A 20430-nucleotide genomic window follows, 5' to 3' on the forward strand; every position below is an offset into this window, starting at 1 on the left:
CCATTTCCATTTAGTGTATTTAGCGTTAGTGTTATAGACAATACTGCACTACAAAGATTTAGGCACTAGATAGTTTAGTGAGTAGTGTCAGAGTGTATAGTGCCCGATTTCATTCATAGGGAAGTGTTCTTCCTTAAAGGATATGCTGTCAGCTGATATCTCATTTCTTGAATGAGAAGCATTATGCTGATATATTTTAACATCAAATCCAGACCTCTGGTCATCTTAGACATAAACTAGCGAGGCTAGGTTTACTGCAACAGCTCCGGAAACCCTGCTGAGAGCAGTAAAATATGGCATCGACCATATCACCGCCTTCCATATTACTCATTCATTCATTATTCACTCTAAGCAGAGCAGCTCTTTGGCTGTGACCTTACTCATGGACTTTGTTTTAACTCCTCCCCCTCCCCCCTCTCTCTCTCTCTCTCTCTCTCTCTCACTCTCATTCACTTTCTCCCTCTCTCACTGATTTACTGGTCAGGATGCTGATGCTGAGAGCCAGCAGAGCGGAGATAAATTTCTCAAAGAGAGATGGGATCTCAAACCAAGGCTGACAGAATCCCCCTGTACAAGGCAGAAGAGACGACAAAGACTGTGCTCGTAGTGTGTCTAGTGGATCAGTGTCTGAATGCTTTCATCTAGCCCCTGCTATCTTACAGATGTAACGCTCAAAGGGAGTGAACACATTCATCTATTTTTGGCCTGTACAGAAAGAGAGGTTTAACGTGATACGAACAATAATATGTCTTCCCTTCATTTCAAGAGCATTGCATAAGCCATAAGGCCATGTACCGTAAAGCATATGATGCAAAGAGAAGGTGAAGAGTGTTTGAGGCTGCGTGAGAAATCAATGTTTCCACCAGTCTCTCACGCAGGGATAACAAATGGTAGCCTACAGACAACAGTAACTGAAAAAGAACATTTTTCATGGAGTGTAAACGAAAACAGTAGCAAGATTGAGGGGAATGTTAAAGCTTTAGCTTAAGGTTAATAATGCTACTTCATTTGTAACTCTGATTCATTCTTAACTAAAATGCTGCAATAATCCACAAAAAAAGGTTAATATGTAGCACACTGTACATATACACGTAGATGGTTCCTCAAGGGTTCTTTAGTAAAGGCAATGGTTCTATTTAGAACCAGGAGTTCAATATAGAACCATGTCATGCTTAAATAGTGAAATGATTTGATGGAGTATGTGTTTACATCATAACTACGTATGATATAGTGTACAGTCCTATACAGAACCGTTTTCGAAAAAGGTTCTACAGAACCAAAAATGGTTCTGCTACTGTTTCAAGCTTGACGTCGTAACAAGAGAGCAATCATTTTGGTTTTCTTTACTAAACCACCCTTAAAGAACCACCTTTTAAGAGTGCTGTCCTGTAAAAACTCTAACACCACCAAATCAGTCACTGTCGCGATTATTTTAATAAAGTTAACTAAATATCAGGCTAACGTTGTCAGCCAGTTAACCAGCCAGTTATTTCAAACGGAGGTTTTCGCTCTGGGCGCTCAAAGCGATTTGTTTTGAGCGAAAACCCTGTTTTCTACGGAAAACAGAAACAGGGTTACAGAAAACCCTGTTTTCTACGACGTTTCGTTAAAAAATGCTGTTTGTTGTTTCCGTTCCGCGGCTAACGGCTCTTCTCCTGACTACGAGCACCGCGCGCAGCTGCTTCGTTTCAGCGCGCGAGAGGCACGTCTGAGGCAGAGCGCGAGCTCACGCGCGCGTACACCCAAAGGATTCCCTCACGTCCGAGAAGAGACAAAGCGGCTCTCTCGCTCTTTTGTGTTCTCCCCTCTCCCCTCTCCTGTCCCCTCTGTCCTCTTCCCGCTCTTGCCTTTCTTCTCTTTTCTCTCCATCTTTCTTTCCTCTCTATTTCCTTTCTCCTCTCTTCTTTCATATTTTCTATCTCTTTACTCCCACTGTCCTGCTGCCCCCTCTCATTCCCACATCATTATAAAGCTCTGAACGCTGCGGCAAACTCATACGGTCTGCCTTTAAACCGGCCACCCTGAGGGAGAACACAGGCAAACGGGTTTACAGGTGAGACTCGTCAAACTGCAGACTGCGGAGTCAGGTGCAGAGTGGAACACTGGAGTATTGTCATATCAGCACAACTGCTTCATAAATCAGTTTCAGTCAGAAAAATGCAGAAACACAATCAGCCAGAACATATTCAGCCAAACAAGAGGAAGAACAGTATATATAGTATACTGATAGTATATAGCATGTTACAATAGCATATTATAATTGCATATTCAGCAAGAGTATATCTATCTATCTATGTATCTACACACACACACACAGGCATACTCAGTATATGATATATAATGCATTGAGTATATATTATAGATATGTACTGAATGCAGTGTAATACTGACAGTACGTATCACATGGAATATTATATACTGTATTATATATACTCTATATTGTATTGTCAATTGTACTATTTAATGTAACTATATATACAGCTGCCCCATCAAGGGTCCCATAAAACATTTATTAAACCTTTATAAAACCTTTACTAAAACCTTTTCCTAAATCATAAAATGACCCCAAATAGAGCCCAGCTGAACTCTGTCAGGACAGCAGCGCATAATAAACAGGTCTACAGACATGGCTAAGTCACACAGAGGTGTACCAGAGCGGCGCTGATGTGTCCACTTACCCCCCACACACAGCAGGGACATGGCTGTGAGCAGCTCGGAGCTCGGTCCTCTCTCCTCTCCCGCTGCTCCGCACGGGCTGCAGGGATCCGCGCGCGCCCACGCTCACCACACACTCATGACACAACCCAGACACGCGCGCGCACACACTCTCTCTCTCTCACTCTCTCTCTCTCTCTCTCTCTCTCTCTCTCTCTCTCTCTCTCGCTCGCTCGCTCGCTCGCTCGCTCGCTCTTTCCCTCTTACACAAACTTCCACGCACACACGCGTCAGCTGCAGCCGGTTCTCCAGCGGCGCTCGTTCTCTGTAGCCTCTCAGCTCTCCGCTCACTAGCGCACAGCCATCTTGTTTCAGCACCGGACAGCTCGAGCCGTGACGTCACGGGGTTTCTCCCACAGCCCACGCGGCCACGCGTCCCCGCACCCACCCACGCACGAACGCACGCGCAGATCCGCAGGATCGCAGTGCAGAAAAGTTAAAGAACATGTGGAGAGGGGGGCTCGCGCTACCAGAGGAACAGGATCTAATGGAAAAAAAAACATACATAATTAATGTTCATTACAAAATCGATCGTTAATGTAATCACGTTAATATGGTCGCCTCATTAATACAGTCATTCGCATGAGCACACGTAATTAATTACCGAACTGGGTATAAACACAAACACATAATTAATGATCGAACGGGTCATTAAGACAGCCACATTAACCCGTTAATGCTCACGTCTGAATCTTTGAATGTTCTTTGATCTTACCGGAACATTAATATGAAGAAACAGATCAAAGAAAAATCAGTGGGAAATCATGCGAGTCTTTGTCAGATCATCTACACATAATGTCAGTCTTCTCGGTCACGTGGTCCTGATTTTTGACAAGACAACAAAGTCCTTACATGGCTTTTTTCCTCAACATACTAAATTACGTTGTCAGAAATGAATGGGTTAACATAGTCACCTCAATATAAACGCGTTAATATGTCGTTAACACAACCACGTTGACAAAACGCCTTGCATTAAAAAAAATATTTTTAAAATTAAAAATATTAATAAAAAAATATTAATAGAGCTTAATGAATATAATCATCAATAAAGCCACATGTAATTACTGTCCGAGTTGAATCTGCGAGAGTAATGGTTTTGCAGATAACAGGTCCGTACATTGAAAACACCTCGTGATCTTTAAGTCAGGAAACACAAGGACAGATAATATCAAACGCTGACAGCATCAGGGATCCCGAGACTTGCACTGATTATGCTATGGTCCCATTTGGTCATTCCAACAACAACGAAATGCTTTTAGTTTTGTTGTGAAATAAATAAAAGTAGAAGGTCCCACGTGGTGAAGAGTGCTTGAGAGGCCACTCGCCTTCAGCACTGAACACGCGCAGCTGCAGTGTCTGGAGTGATGCAGTGCGCATGTTCCTCTTCTGTCCGGCAGATGGCAGCAGAATTGACCTAACCAAACACTATAATAATAATAATAATAATAATAATGATAACAATAATAATAACAATAATAACAAAACAACTACAATAATAATCATAGTAGTAATAATAATAATAATACCAATAACAACAACAACAACAAAACAACTACAATAATAATAATTATAATAATAATAATATAATATAAAAAATAATATTATACCATGGGGGAAAAACTTACACATGGACTTCATAACACTTATACAAGCACTGAATAATGCATTCATAAAGCAATACTACAATACTTATAAACAGCTAATGCCAGTGATTGCATATGATAACATAAAATGTTTTAAGAAGTAACCCATCCATGTACAAGCCCATTTCCAAAAAAAGAGAATGTAATGGAATGCAAATTTTGTGAAGGAATATACTACAAAGACAATATATCAAATGTAGAAACTGAGAAATTGTAATGTACTTTGAAAAATATATGCCTATTTTGAATTTTATGCCAACAACACGTTTAAAAAAACGTCTGGCTCTTATTTTAATAACACTGTGTAAGTGTTTGGGAACTGAGGAGACCAACTGCTGTAGTTTGGAAAGTAAAATGTTTTCCCATTCTTGCTCAATATAGGATTTCAGCTGTTCAACAGTTCAGGGTCTCCTTTGTCGTATTTTTCCCTTCATAATGTGCCAAATGTTACCAGTGGGTGACAGGTCTAGACTGCAGGCAGGCCAGTTTACTGCCTTTTAATATGGAGTATTAAATACATGCAGAATGCATTACAACATACATTGTCTTGCTGAAATAAGCAAGGCCTTCCTCCATAAAGACGTCATCTAGGTTTCAGCATATGTTGCCAAAACACACACATATATATATATATATATATATATATATATATATATATATATATATATGGGTGTGTATAATGACAATAAACTGGACTGGGCTAAGAACACCAATGCCCTCTACTGGAAGGGCCAAAGTCGTCTCTATTTTCTGAGGTGCCTGAGGTCCTTCAACATCTGCTGGACTATGCTCAGGATCTTCTATGAGTCTGTGGTGGCGAGTGCTATCCTCTATGCTGTTGCATGCTGGGGAAGCAGGCTGAGGGTGGCAGATGCCAACAGACTCAGCAAACAGATCTGCAAGGCCGGTGATGTTGTGGGTGTGGAGCTGGACTCGCTGACGGCCGTGTCGGAGAGGAGGACGCTGTCTAAGCTGAAGGCCATTATGAACAATGGCTCCCACCCACTCTAGGACACAGTGATGAGACACAAGAGCTCATTCAGCTCAAGACTCACACTACCAAAATGCACCACAGAGAGTCACAGGAAGTCATTCTTACCTGTGGCCATCAAGGAATCTGAATCTGAATCTGAATATATCATTGAGCATTAATGGTGCCGTGCACGTGACCCATTGTGCAGAAACACATGAACTGTATGCTGAAAACAAACTGAGTGGTCTTTAGCCCAGAGGACACAGTTTTTATGTTTTCCAAAAAGAATTTCAAACGCTGATTTGTTGGACCACAGGACATTTTTCTGCTTCTCCTCAGTCCACTTTAAATAAGCTTGGGCCCAGAGAAGGCGGTGGTGTTTCTGGATCCTGTTTATGTATGGTTTCTTCTTGCATTTTAGAGTTTTAACTTACTTTTGTGGATGCAGTGATGAACTGGATTCACAGACAGTGGTTTTCAGACGTGTTCCTGAGCCCATGCAATGATTTCCACTAAAGCATGTCTAGTGCAGTGCTGCCTGAGGGCCCAAAGATCATGGCCAGCAAATACTGTTTTTTGGCCTAGTCTCTTTTATATGAAGATTTCTCCAGATTCTCTGAATTTTTTTATGTTATTATGCACCGTAGATGATGAAAAGCTAAAGTTCTATGCTATTTTATGTTGAGAAATGTTATTTTTAAATTGTCGCACTATACAAAATGGGCATATATTTAAAAAAACAAAAAACTTTCTCACTTTCAACATCTGTTACATTGTCTTTGTACTATTTTCAAGAAATATAGGGTTTAAATGATTTGCACATAATTGCATTTTGATTTTATTTGCATTTTTCACAGCATTCCAACTTATTTGGAAATGGAGTTGTACATAAAGTCCCTAAAACAGAAGTAAATATGTTTATTTGGTTTCTAACACTGTTATGAAGCATCATTCCTATGTAAGTAAGTAACTACATATCACTTCCTTGGAAGAATTTGATACACTTGTGCCATATACCCTTATGGGGTAACTGTCATAGATGTTTTCCATTGTATTCTTAAACAGACCTCTGCCTTATCAGTTTCATTTCCTTGGAATGCTGCTTCATAGCAAAACAAATCTGTATTACTTTAGTTTATGGTCTCTTATGTCAATACAACATCAATCACTAGCACAAGGTGTTTCTATATTTGCAAATATTGCTTTAATGAGTTATTCAATGCTTATTTATGTGTTATATTGTCTGTAAGTTGCCTATGAATAAAGTATATCAATTTATTTAAAGGGGATATTTTCAGAATAATTAATGATTGAGATGTAAACTAAGGCAGTCAGAGTGTTTTAGTGTTAATGTTCCAAGTCAAAAGTGTTCACAGCGGTGATGATGGCAACCAGACAACTGATGAGTGTAATGCCTCTAAAAGCTCAAGTTATAAGATAAAATGTTTGACTACACTGCCTGATGCCTGTGATACTATTTTACAGCAGTTCTGAGATAAGATTTTGGCCTAAAACATCTACTTCTGCATCCATTCATGATAGGGGTAGGGCAAAACTATGGAAAACCACTATTTTACCATTATTTGCTATTATAATTATTATCAATATTTTACTTTATGTGGATAAAAGTGTTGGGACACACCTCTTAATTATTGAAATCAGGTGTTTCATTCAGTCCCATTGCCACAGGTGTATAAAATCAAGTACCTAGCCATGCAGTCTGCCTTTACACACATTTGTGAAAAAATGCGTCATTCTAAAGAGGTCACTGAATTTGAGTGTGGTACTGTAATAAGCTGCTACCACTACAGGTCAGGTTGCAAAATTTCTTCCTTTTACATGTTACCTGCCTGACTGCATTGTGCCGACTGTAAAATTTGGTGGAGGAGGGATAATGCTATGGGATTGTTTTTCAAGGGTTGGCCTCGGCCCCTTTGTTGCAGTGAAGTGAAATCTTAATCCAGGACATTTTGGACAATTGTCTGCTTCCTAAAGGCTCCTGTAGGTGTAACGTATAAGTGCCCAATACTTTTGCCCATATAGTGTATATAAAAACGCAGAAGACTGGTATAAATTCACTGCTGTTTTTGGATAGTTAATAAAAGGGCTATACTTGAGTTGTTCATATTACAACCCCTGATTCCCATCACCACCACCGATGTGTCTTGGTAAAATTTTGCTACAATGAACCATTTCTCCAACTTTGTTTACTTCTCCAGCACAGATGTTTTGACAAACTGGTGGAATTCCTCTTTAATGTTGATTCCTATTCCATGTATGGTTCATTGTGTGCAGAACGTCCTGGGTGTTCAAATGAGTCTTTAACCAGTTTTGTGGGTAAGGACATTGTTGTAGGATATTAACCCTATTTTAGTCTGTGAGTCTAATATTCTGAATATTTGAATGTCTTGTCTGCTTACCTAAAAGAGCCTTGTTTCTCTTCTATTTATGTGCTTACAGGATGGAGCTGTCAGTTACTGTTGTAGAGCTTTTCCTGAGTTTGAAAACATTGAGAGCTTGTGACCTTGGCTTGTAGTCAAAAGTGTTATTCTAAGCCTGTAGGATTTTACAGCCATGACAGCAGTTAAGCTTAGGATGAATTATATATTTGGTCTGGAGTTCAGAGAATGTCTTCCTTGCTGCTAAAGGCCGAGTTTTTTTTTTTATGATTTGCCTATGTGTATTCAGTTTGGTATCTCACCCGTTACTTGTGCCATGATATTTTAACTTTCACTTAGGAAGATACTTAATTGGCCATAAAAGTAAAGAGCAACTTTTACTAGAACCACTGTTGTATTTTGTAATAAATGTTTTAAATCTTCAATCCCCTGTCTGAACTCATTACTCTTGTGCTGGATATCACTTTAAAAGCAAATGTCAAACCCAAGTCAACATATTATTGTACATTTTACATAAAACAACTTATCTTAGTATCTTATGCTTAGTAAATTTTTTAAAAATATGTATTTATGAGCTAATCAAATTCTGGTTACATAACTGAATTCATTCCTATGTAGAAGTGAGTAACACAACTAAGACACCTTCAGTGTGTTTACATGCACTTAATAATATGATGATAATCGGATTCCAGCAGTTTTCTGATTATTTATGCGACCACTAAAAAGCTGTGATGCATTTGAGTTTACATCACGAGCTCTTCTTCGAGTTTATAGGCTGTTTGCATAGCAGAAATGCCACACTCATGAAGACGTGGATTTACATTTACATTTACAGCATTTAGCAGACGCTCTTATCCAGAGCGACTTACAAGAAGTGCTTTGTCTATCTAGAGAAAGTATCTTTGCTAGTTACCAATAGGTTCAAGAAAAAGACAGTCCTGAGCTCAGATACTGCTAGAAACAAGTCACTGTAGATACCCAGAAAAAAGGAACAGAGTTGAGCACAGAACTCTGTGCCATGCAGCGCCATACAATACAATAAAGTAAACTACAAAACACAGTGCAATACAATAAAATATGATATTCAAGTGGAACACAATATATTGCAAACAATTACCAGGATACGATATAGGCCCTAGTACTAATTCAAATGCTTCATTTTTTATGCCCACATTACCCTAAAAACTATTTACTCTCTGCTTTAAGGTTGTGCCCTCATATGAACTTTGACACAGAAAAGATGATTTTGAGAACTGATTTTTCTTGTCATCTGTCATTTTGAACTAAACTAAAAAAATCCCCCTTTAATAAGGCTATTTTAATCAGTCCACAACAGTCCTCCTGCTCTGTGTTTAAGTCCGGGTTAAACCTCCCCCGCTGGCAGGATGCTGCTGCTGTGTGCGGTTTGTTTTCCGCACGACATCGCCTTCGAGAACTTCAAGATGGCTGCGGGAGACAACAGCGGCCGGGCGCCCTGTTTAAATTTCTCCTCCCCAGGACCACTGGGGAACAGCCAGCCGAGCAACAGTCCGTACACTTTGGCTACAAACAACGCAGGAGCGTCCGCTGGTGCGGCCGGAAGCTCGCAGAGTCTAGCGAGACGGTCGAACCCCCAGTCGGGGCCTAGCGGCTCGGAAAGCACCGGTGTCGCGTCGGGGCTGCCGCCGAACATAAGGAACTCACTCCCGCATGCCGCGGGTCAAGGCTCCGCGGTCGGCGGGTCCATGGCCAGTGTAGCCTCAAACATGCTGGGCTCGACCTCGAACTTCCCGCCTACAGCAGCAGTACCGGCCACCCATTCGTCTCTATCTTCAGCAGCTCCGGCTGCAGCGGCGGTTCTGGTTTACCGAGAGCCCGTCTATAACTGGCAAGCGACGAAAAGTACCGTGAAGGAAAGGTTCGCCTTCCTCTTCAATAACGAGGTTCTTAGTGACGTTCATTTTCTGGTGGGCAAAGGACTCGGGGTGCAACGGATACCTGCACACAGGTAACCAAACATGCTCACTGCTCGCTAATGTTATTTTTATAGCTACACTTATTTTATGACCATAGATAGCTCAGCGTCCGCAAACTAAATCTAAAAACAGAGCAAATGGATTATTTCGGAGTGTTGTCGTTGTTATCCTGTGGCATGTGCTAGCGTAAACAATCGGATCAGGACTGCCAAAGTACAGGGTTTGCGTTTGCGGTGGGATGGGATGAGGGCCAATATAACAAAGAAGGTAACGTTATGTAGAGTTCAGATAAAAACAAATAACTACATTTTAGAAGGAGAATAAGAGCTCAATAAGGTATATATAATATAAAATGAGTTTCTGGGTGTTGAGTTAGGGTAACTTTACAGTGGGCTAAATTAAACGTCCTCGGGTCACACTTAGGACAGCCGTGGTCCAGACTATGTTGTTTTATTAATGTGCGTCTTCTTATTAAAGGAATGTCTTTAATCAGAGGTTTGCAGAATTGCTTATGTTTACATCTGCAGAGAATGTTAGGTTATGTCTGGAGGCATATGAGTTTCAAGCCGTCAGCCTGATGTTTCATGTTTAACTTTTTAAAGGACTCATATGGAAGACTGGTTTTTTTTGGAGTAAGACTTTGAAGTAGCATGAAATCATTGCAAACGTTTCAAAATGTTCACTCTCCAGTTCATATATGGAAACTTAACAGATCAACTTGTTTTGAGTTCATTGTTTTTGTGATGTCGCAAACCAGTGCTTTTGCTTATAGATAGATAGATAGATAGATACATTATTGATCCCGAAGGAAATTTATCCACCTATTTGGCAGTCTAGTCCCAACAATTCTCAACAATTATAACAGAAATCATTAATGTATGCCAGTATTAAAGGCACAGTAACACAAATAGCAAGGGATAAAGAAAAGTTGAAAGACAGACATTTAGAAATGAATTAGCCAATTTTTTTAACACATGAAATTACACAAACATCAAGTGCAATTATACTGATGCTTGGAAGCAGAACTCCAACAATGAACTTTAAATGACCATCCTCTCATAAACCTGGTAAGAAAATATTACTGACATTCACTTGTCTGTATTATTGTGTTTGTAGGTTTGTGTTGGCAGTTGGCAGTGCTGTGTTTGATGCCATGTTTAACGGCGGAATGGCTACCACTTCGACAGAAATAGAGCTCCCTGATGTAGAACCTGCTGCTTTCCTGGCCTTGCTAAAGTGAGACATTGATTTATGTCTTTAGAAATGTTTGAATATAGTAAAATCAATCATTGGTAGCATTTCCTTAAGTAACATTTGAATTCTTGTGATGATTTAAAAAAAAAAAAACACATTTCCAGGTTCCTGTATTCTGATGAGGTCCAGATTGGTCCTGAGACTGTGATGACCACTCTGTACACGGCAAAAAAATATGCTGTTCCGGCCCTGGAGGCCCACTGTGTGGAGTTCCTCAAGAAGAACCTGCGTGCTGACAATGCCTTTATGCTCCTCACACAGGTATGGTTCTGTTCCAGTCTTTAGAACATCTCTACATTCACATATGAAACTTGGCCAAGACAGTTTGTATATTTGTATATAAAAGGTTCTGATCATGTTATTTTAAAGGATTATGAAAAATGTAAATTTTTTGTCATACGTTGTTGTCATAAGAAAATATTACATTCATTTTTAATTTATGACGTGTTTGACCAGGCACGGCTCTTTGACGAACCCCAGCTGGCTAGTCTGTGCCTTGAGAACATTGATAAGAACACTGGTGATGCTTTGGCTGCCGAGGGCTTCACAGATATAGATCTGGGTATGTATAATTATATGTTAGATTGAGTGAATGATCAAAGTTGCATATTAGTAGCCAAATCTTTTCACCTGTTGTTTACCACATAGCTTAGCGCAGTGTTTCCCACACTGCCCTGTACATTTTAGTGTTTTTCCTGCTTTAACACATACACTTCTACACAGGAAGTAGTTGCAACACTGCCTGGGTTAGGAAACACTGGCTTAGAACAATAGCTAAATATGACTTAAAGCAGCATTCTGAACTAAAACTAGTGTTTAGTATTTTATTTGTCAAGTTATGCAGTATTATGTAGCACAACAATGTATCCCTCAGCCGTATTGGTTTGACAGAATTCACTATTTATACTATCACTTTTTGGTCATTTTTATGTTTTTAATCTTCAATGAACAATATGAAAACATTTTATCTCATTATGCCCTTATTTGACAACTCATTTTTGTCATTTGAGTAATCCATTCGCTCTATGTAAATACTGTTTAGCAGACAATTACCCAATTACCACAATTGATTAGGTCGAAGTAAGAGGCTTTGCTTCCTTACAGTAATGTTCGTTGTCTGCTGTCCATCTACAATCAGCAGCAGAAAAAAAAAATTAAAAAAACAGCCAACCCCCAAAAATCCATCCCAAAACCTTCACCTTCAAGATACATCATCAGAATGAGGCTTTCCTAGTTTTTAAACCAGAAAATGTCATTCTAAGGACCACTGGGGCACTGCTGCAGGATATGAGCAAGCTTGCTTACAACTGAAATAATGATGTGTTTTTTTTCAGGATTTTGGTTATTGTGTTCATTTAACTCTGTCACACCGGTTGCAAGCTTTTCAGGCATTTTTTAATGGAGCATCTAATTGGCACGCTTTACCATAGTAGATTCTGTTCTCTTAATTCTATTAATATAGCAGTAATGTTACCTTGGTTTGTAAAATATGGATGAAAATGATGTACTTATTGGCCATTTTAAAGCTTTCTCTCTTTATGCTGCTGTCTCTCTCAGACACGCTAGTTGCTGTGCTCGAGCGGGACACGCTGGGGGTGCGAGAAGTGCGCTTGTTTGGTGCGGCGGTCCGTTGGGCCGAGGCTGAGGCCCACCGTCAGCAGCTGCAGCCCACACCTGAGAACAAGAGACGCGTGTTGGGTAAAGCCCTCACCCTCATCCGCTTCCCTTTAATGACCATAGAGGAGTTTGCTGCAGGTACACCGCGTCATGCCAGTTGCTCTTGGATTACACCCAGTTGTTCTCAATCCCAGCCATAGGGACCCACCCCTCTGCACAGGGGGCTCAGGCTTTCACTGCTCTGACACACATGATTCAAGTCATGAAGGATTAGTAATTAGTTAAATGCAGGAATTGAATAATGGAAAACACTTTTTTTTTTTTTTTTTTTGTGCACGGCAGTGGGTTCCAGGATTGGGAACCACTGGGTTAGCGTTGACTGTCATTAATTCATGTTCATTTTCCTCCTCCAGTGGCATAAATGTGTTTGAATGTTGCTGCATGTAGGTCCAGCGCAGTCTGGCATCCTGACGGACAGGGAAGTGGTCAGTCTGTTCCTGCACTTTACAGTAAACCCCAAACCACGTGTTGAGTTCATTGACCGACCACGCTGCTGCCTGCGCGGCAAAGAGTGCAGCATTACACGTTTCGGCCAGGTGGAGAGCCGCTGGGGATACAGTGGAACCAGTGACCGTATCAGGTGAGCACAAAAATGTACATTCACTAATTTTAAACAGTTGCTTTTTATGGACAATTAGGAAGGTCAGAGCAGGGCAGGCTGTATTTTAATGGTTCAAAATTGGCTATTATAATGTTGACTCTGTTTTGCCATATAGCACTCATTCAGACATAACCAGTCATAATGGAGTCCACAGTAACAGCTGCTCCAGGAGGTTTCGGTTTCATCTTTGCCAGCATCACAGGCGCTTAGAAGAAGTTTTGATGGCTGAGAGCTTGGTTTATCACCTTGAATGTTCTTGAGCTTGCAGTAAAAAGACCATGTTATTAAGCCACAGCCACTTCTTTGGTTTGCGTCCTTGGTTTCTTCAAAGCTTTTAGACTTTTAATTTTGTTCATACAGAAACATCAGCCCCAATGTTTATGAGGTCTCAGCAGTGTGAAATTATGACTAGTTGGATTGACATAAAAGTCGTATGAATTCCAGTCTGGCTGTTTGGACTGAGCAGCATTATCGCAGAATGGATATGTACAGGATTTCAGTACAGTTCAGTGTGTGTTTTGCTGTTTACAGTGCTATACATTGAACACATCTGTGTCACATATGACAAAAAAGATTGGATTTGGGCCTCTTTTACCTGCTGCGTGAACAAAGCCTTAAATGGACATCCACAACTAGCAGCAGTGTTTTCAGAATTTAAAGGAATGGTTTCACAAGAAGTCAGGGAACACAGTTTTCCATTTACTCCACATGTAGGCAATCACCTAGCCTTTTGTGTCCAAATTTTAAGTTTTGGGTTAGCACTACAGTTATGAGGCTAACATTATTAACAAACACAATGTCAATATTCAGCCAGATCTTTTCTCATTCCCAAAACTTTTCTCAAACTGGTTAAACCACATCCAAGTCTTCATTGAACTGAACGCAGCTAGTTGTTTGTGTGATATGAATGCACACTTGGGGGACTAAAAATGGCTGCCCACAGAGTTCAGCTACTTGGTGAACTTCTGTTTTTTTTGTTGTTGTTGTTGTTGTTGTTGTTGTTTTTTTTTTAATACACAATTGTGTCCTAAAACACACTGGCCAGTCAGTGTGTGACCTTAATGAAGACCTGGATGCATTTCAAAGGGACATATGTGCCACATAAAAAAGCTGTTTAAAGCTGAGAGAGACAAGAAAGGAGTCGTTTGCTCAGATTAGATAAACTGTGCAGTAGAAAGTAGTGTTCAAAATGGTTATTTAAAAAAAAATGGTCCAACTTTTAAAGTGATTGTGCACATAGTGCACCCATGTTAAATGGCATCTGATCTCCAAAGAATGACCTCAACTCAGTAGTGGAATTTGTCTAGAGTTTGGCCCTTCAGATGTAAGACCTAAGAAATGCTTTGTGCTTCATTTCTCAGAATTGAGATGAATTCAATGTATATCCCTCATACATATCCCTTGTACATCTTTATCCACCTTTATGTAACTCCTAAACCTCATGCTACACCTCTGTTATTTTTAAACCATTGATGAGATCAGACAAGGATTGTGGGAATGAAAAAAATTGGAACAGTTCATTGTTCTTTATCATCACTGAATTTTAGGCAGCAGTGTCTGGTCTGCACTGAGAGGTCATGTACCACTCTAATGGATAAACTCTACCACATGTATTTGAGACCTGCACAGACATGCTTTTTAAAAACGAAGGATTGTCATTACTTGTTTTTACTGTGTGTAAGATATTCTGCAAGTATTTCAAATGGGTCATACCCCTCCTGTTTTCTCTCTTGTGCTCTACTCTCTCTCACAGGTTCTCAGTAAACCGCAGGATATTTGTTGTTGGTTTTGGACTGTATGGTTCCATACATGGACCCACAGACTATCAGGTCAACATACAGGTACAGTCTATAATTTATTTAAGAGTGACTAGTTGGGTTACATTATCTTTTATAAAGTAATAATATTAATTGTAGGATGCAAATGCAATTGTGTGAAGTATAAATATACATAACATGACCATGGCATTTTTTTAAAATTTACAATTAATTATGGCTGTGTATAACTCTGATTACAATGGTGATCTGTATGTTAGCCATTTTTCCATTCCCTCAGATCATTCACACAGACAGTAATACAGTTCTCGGTCAGAACGACACGGGTTTCAGCTGTGACGGGTCATCAAACACCTTCCGGGTCATGTTTAAAGAGCCAGTGGAGATTCTGCCCAATGTAAACTACACAGCCTGTGCTACTCTTAAGGTACAACTTACTGAGTGCATACAAGTACAACCACATCTTTAGTGCCTCATAATACCGCCTACTTGACACAGGTAGTGATTTGTTAGCGAGTTGAATATCACCTGAGCAAACATTTTAGAATGGTTTATATTTTTTATTTTTTTGTGCTCTATAGTTTGCAGAAAATGCCATATTTATGGTTTATTCCTGACAGATGATGTTATTTTTGCTAAGAAAATAAACTTAACGCAGTTTTACATATAGGGCATTCAAGTTTTTGCATATGATTATAGGTAAAGAAACAATACACCAAGTTTGTTTTGGATTTTAAATTTGTATTTTCATTTTAAGTAGTCAATGAGCACATATTTTATTGAATATTATTAGAATCCATTATACAAAAAAAAAAATCGATGGAGCTGAAGCTCTTCACCTTCACATGAATGCATGACAATGCAGCATTGCATTTTTACACCTTTATTAATTAATAATTTGGTAGATAACATGTAATATTAATATGATTACATTTTTAAACAATGCTCAAATGCTGGTTGATGGAGTGAATGTGTTTTTGTGCTCTCACAGGGTCCAGACTCGCACTATGGTACCAAAGGAATGCGGAAGGTTACCCATGAGTCCTCAGGGTCTGGAACCAAAACCTGCTTCACATTCTGCTACGCTGCTGGCAACAACAATGGCACTTCCGTTGAGGATGGACAGATCCCTGAGGTCATCTTCTACACATAGTATGACCATTTGACTTTTTCAGGGTTCCAGGAGTAGAGGGCCCCTTTGGGCTGTTGGAAAAAGCTCACTGGTGAACTTGCTATTCTGACTAATGCACTAAAACTTATTGAAAGAACTGATATTGGTGAGTAATGTAGTGGATGGTGGCACCACATAGATACTGCCTCCTACTAAGACTTTCTTCAAAAGTGGGAGTAGAACTAATCTGCTTGCTTAATGATAACTGAGAAGAAAAAACAATGGACTGTTGAGGAAAAAGTGTGCTTTGTCCTCACGTTAAAGGTCCATATTGATGTATCAGAGCCTGCAAACTGTAAACAAGTCACTTTTTGTACTGGTATGACTGACCTGGATGCTGTTTAACTGAACTGCAGAACTGTTGTCAACCTTCTTGTCTATAACAGCTAATCCTTGTGAGTTAGAAGGGTTTACCTGAGATAGTCTGAGGAAAATTTTCACTAAAAATCTGCATCTCCTATGAGGAGTGTAATTTGAACTGGATTAACAGTAACTCCATTACGCCTATTTATTATAGCCAGAGAAGTAACATTAGAGAATGAAGCCATTCGAGAACACTGGGGAATTCTGCGCTGTCAAGTTCCCTCGCCTTCTGTGCCAAAATATTGCGCTTAAGTAAAATGCCTCCTTAGAATCCACTTTTTCTGTTTATCCATGCATGCTCTGCCCATAAATGCAGTTCCGTAGCAGCTGTTCTGAGGATGAAGCTTTACAGAAAAGTGTCATAAATCCCATTCAGGGAGGGAGAATGTAGTCAGCAAATCCATTTCAGCAGCTTGGATGGGAATTTCACTTAAACAAAATTCCATTTTAAAAAAATACTGCATCATTTCAGTGGCTATTATGTAATCAGTCATTCAGAGTGGTTTAATTGGTTCATTGTAGAGTGACTAAGGATTTCTTTGTAATGATGGTGGTAGGAACCAGGAGTCACAGTGTCTACACCGCAAATATAGCTATTTTATTTACTGTCCAAATCCACCAGTAAACCTACACATGACTTCAGTTTTTATATGTATTTTGTATTTTGATAACGGTAAAATTGTAAATCCAAGAACTATACTTTCTTTGGGGACTATTTTGCCTTGGAATGTGCTACATGTACCTCTTCACTGTGACAAGATTTAAGTTTTTAGGACAAAACTGTATTAAAACATAAAACATTGTCTTTGACATCAGGCAGCTACTGTTGGTAGAACTGGTTGTGTAAAAACTTTCTGTGCAGGACCTTTTTAGAGAAACAGTTCACATGTCTGCTTCCTTTCATCACTGTTGCTCAGTGCTAGATAATGGTAAGCTTCTCTAGAATTGAGCTTCTCACAGCAACCCATTCTGAATGACTGTTTACTTCTTAACCATTTAATTATGCAGAATTTCAGAAAAGTCAGTGGAATACCCCTTTCCTCCATGCTACTGGTGTAGACTACAATATTCAGTTGACCACCGGTGGGGAAAAAAAAAAAACCCTCTGAACTTTCTGCTAAGCCAGTCAGACATTGTCCCTAATGTTATTCTAGTCAATTAATAACACATTCTAGATGAATGTATTCTGACCAAAAAAAACCACAAATTTCAATTTCTTATAATTGAAATTTGATGTTGAAATGGGGAACAGATAGGGGGAAAAAAAAGAAAAGGCATTAGTGAGTAGAGCATGGATAGATCAATATTGTCAATTCTTGGAGGTAAAACTATCCCAAATCATCCTAAGCTATGCATGCAGTTCTGTAGGTCACATTAGACTGTTTTGTGAACTAGCATGCACAGTGTGGAGAATCCACCCTCTGCTTTAGTTGTGCCTAATGTATGGAGTCCTCATCTCAATGGTGACTTAATTCAGTGAGTCATCTTACAGGCTATTCCAAACACATCTGTTTGAATAGATTGTCACATATCCAGCTGTTAAAACGTCTGTTCGTGTCTTGTAGTTCACCTGACAAATGTGAAGCATGGATGTGATAGTTTTAAAGATGCCCAGCAAAGTCATTGTCAATCTTTAGTGAGTGGTGAATAATAATACAATATCACGTCATTTAATATTATTTATTCAGCAAAATACATCACCAGCAGTCACTTCCGTTTTTATTGATTTGGCAGGCATTTTGGGTTTAATTGGCCACTATTCATTGGGTGCCATTTAGTAACCCCTTAAGGACAAAGACTTTCTTGTGCATCTTTAATAAAACACATGGCATCCCTTGTGTAGTGTTAATAAACTGACAAATGTCTCAACACCACGCAGACTAAACTGGGCTTAAGGGACTGTTTCATCACTAATTGTTCTGTAGCTGAACAAGTTCATGTGTAGGACTTTTTTTTTTTAATTTGTCTTGTCTTGTTGTTTGGTGGGAGCAAAACGGGGGTTTTGTTCTTTCTAACCGGGCTAAAACTGTAAAGTACTGGCACACCTTGTGTTTAAAAAAAGAAAAAGAAAGAAAGAAAAGAGAAAAAAGCTTTCAAACAATGGCTGTTAAACGCATATGCAAGTGTTATTCATTTTACCTGAAGCTGAACACGTTTGTAATGACCTGGTTATGAATGTAGGGGGACTTTGAACCATATATGAACTGTGCACAGAAAAGCTGTTTTTTTTTTTTTTCTTTTTTTTCGTTTTTTTTTTTCTTGGTGATTATATTTAATTTTCGGGGTGTGGGGAAAGATTAGGGCTGCATAACAAGTAGCATTATAAATAAACTTTGTTTGTATCTGCTATGAAGTTACTTTGTTTTGTGTCTGAAATTTTCAAGTTGATGTGTCATCCTTAGGGCTGTATTAGATAACAGCAGGGGTGTCACTAGAGGTTCATAGATGTAGTAAGACTACTGGGGGGTCTGGGGCCAACAAATATTTATTTATTTATTTATTTTGTGGCCTCAAAATGTTTATAATGCACTTTTGGAGTAGCAGCAGCCAGAAAATGTCAAGTATATCACCTGTGTTCAGTGGATCAAAAAATGCATATTTGGTTGAATTGGTACACAGTAGATCTGTTCCTTCGTAGTTTGTATTGATCCCAGAGCCAGTATAGCAAAAACTATATCCAAGGTACTTTAGCAAAGCAATGCTCTCTGCGCTCTGTTAGGTAAGCTGCAAGATCCTAACTATAATATCCAAACATATTTTAGATCAGGCTCAATGGGAACAATTAGAAAGACATTGATTTTTTTTTTTTTTTTTTTTTTTTGTAAAGGCAGGTTCAATAAACTAGGTGACAGAATGTCATGGTTACGGTGACAAATATTACATTTTATCAGTTAAATTTAGTATTAATTTAAACGGAAAGCTTATGCAGTTCTACCCTTCTTGATCACTAACCTCCATCAGACCTGCTCCTTCTGTCGTGTCACTGTCCTTCAGCTTCATTCTCTCTCTCTCTTCCTGTGTTTAATGCAGTAATTTTATTAAACTCAAATTTACTAGAATTCAAGAAAATAATGATCAATCTTTGTTGTTTGTTTAACTAGTAAAAATCTTTGGCCTTTAAAAGAGCTGCTGCATCTTAGTTTCCATCTTTAGATTGAGGAATTGAGTGATATACAACTGTTATTTTTATGATGACCTTTTCACACAAAGCTGAAGTCACTGTTTGAATTTTCCGTTCCACCCTAAATCCTGCAGTAGTTACAATCTGGCACCTCGCAGCGGAAATATTCTAACAAGAATCTGGCGAAAAGGAACCCATTTCAGCCTCGTCCTTTTCACTGACATTAGCTTACTGTAAACAACAATATACAACAAATACTGGTGTCACTGTTTCCAAATACTGAAGAGAAATATAAAAACATAATATAGAGCTCTCAATAATGGTATTTCTGTCCCACTTGTTTGTCTATCCCACTCTTGTGCTCACTATGAAGAGGGGTTAACTAGTTTAATTAGCTAATGATAATGTTAGCCTAACCTCTTTAGCTAGCTAACTTACCTTACTAAAACCCAAAGTTAACTAAATTTAGTTAGCTAGAGTTAACACACAAGCAAGTAAGAAACTGATATTCAGCTATACTGACCAGAATTTGTCACAAATCCATGTTGTAGGTGGATAAATTTCCTCTGTTTCACTCTGTAGTTACATTACAGATTTTGAATAAATTCTAATGTTTATTGTACAGAGATTTCAGGCAAAATCCTGTCTTCAACTCAGCTACCGATTACTTTGCAGTGCATTAACAGAGCCCCTCCCCCAGCTGTGATATGATTGGCATACAAAATATCAAGTCTGATATGATTGGCTGAATGTTAAGTTGGTCAAGCTGTGATAGTACACCAG

At 39.1% G+C, this 20430-nt stretch overlaps 2 protein-coding genes across 4 annotated transcripts in view; one reads left to right on the top strand and one right to left on the bottom strand.

The window, feature by feature from the left end:
* The window catches only part of LOC108427160 (protein unc-13 homolog A), an 84675-nt gene extending 81628 nt beyond the window's left edge, over positions 1 to 3047 (bottom strand). For both annotated transcript variants that reach the window (XM_017697120.2, XM_017697119.2), the window contains exon 1: positions 2679 to 3047. In XM_017697120.2, the coding sequence (XP_017552609.1) occupies positions 2679 to 2700 (22 nt within the window). In that variant the 5' untranslated portion in view covers positions 2701 to 3047. The remainder of the gene's footprint in view (positions 1 to 2678) is intronic.
* A 5971-nt stretch (positions 3048 to 9018) lies between these two features.
* On the top strand, positions 9019 to 18879 carry LOC108427161 (BTB/POZ domain-containing protein 2). 2 transcript variants are annotated; one of them, XM_017697122.2, is made up of 9 exons: positions 9019 to 9717; positions 10802 to 10921; positions 11044 to 11200; positions 11396 to 11501; positions 12497 to 12637; positions 13004 to 13196; positions 14971 to 15058; positions 15273 to 15419; positions 15984 to 18879. In XM_017697122.2, exons 1-9 carry the CDS (start codon positions 9116 to 9118, stop codon positions 16143 to 16145), a joined length of 1716 nt encoding a protein of 571 aa, XP_017552611.2. In that variant the 5' UTR covers positions 9019 to 9115; the 3' UTR covers positions 16146 to 18879. The 2 variants fall into 2 exon arrangements, with proteins under 2 accessions (XP_017552611.2, XP_017552610.2); XM_017697121.2 differs by having other exon boundaries at positions 9116 to 9717; positions 12497 to 12694.
* The last annotated feature ends 1551 nt before the right edge of the window (positions 18880 to 20430 follow it).

Source organism: Pygocentrus nattereri, chromosome 19, assembly GCF_015220715.1.
Source record: "Pygocentrus nattereri isolate fPygNat1 chromosome 19, fPygNat1.pri, whole genome shotgun sequence".
Lineage (NCBI taxonomy): Eukaryota > Metazoa > Chordata > Actinopteri > Characiformes > Serrasalmidae > Pygocentrus > Pygocentrus nattereri.

What these genes read in the sequence shown, in the direction of transcription:
- LOC108427161 (XM_017697121.2), top strand. Translation starts at nt 9,116, where the DNA reads ATGCTGCTGCTGTGTGCGGTTTGTTTTCCGCACGACATCGCCTTCGAG. An exon ending in ACTATCAGGTCAACATACAG is followed by an intron (nt 15,059 to 15,272) that starts GTACAGTCTATA and finishes CCATTCCCTCAG; the next exon opens with ATCATTCACACAGACAGTAA. An exon ending in CAGCCTGTGCTACTCTTAAG is followed by an intron (nt 15,420 to 15,983) that starts GTACAACTTACT and finishes GTGCTCTCACAG; the next exon opens with GGTCCAGACTCGCACTATGG.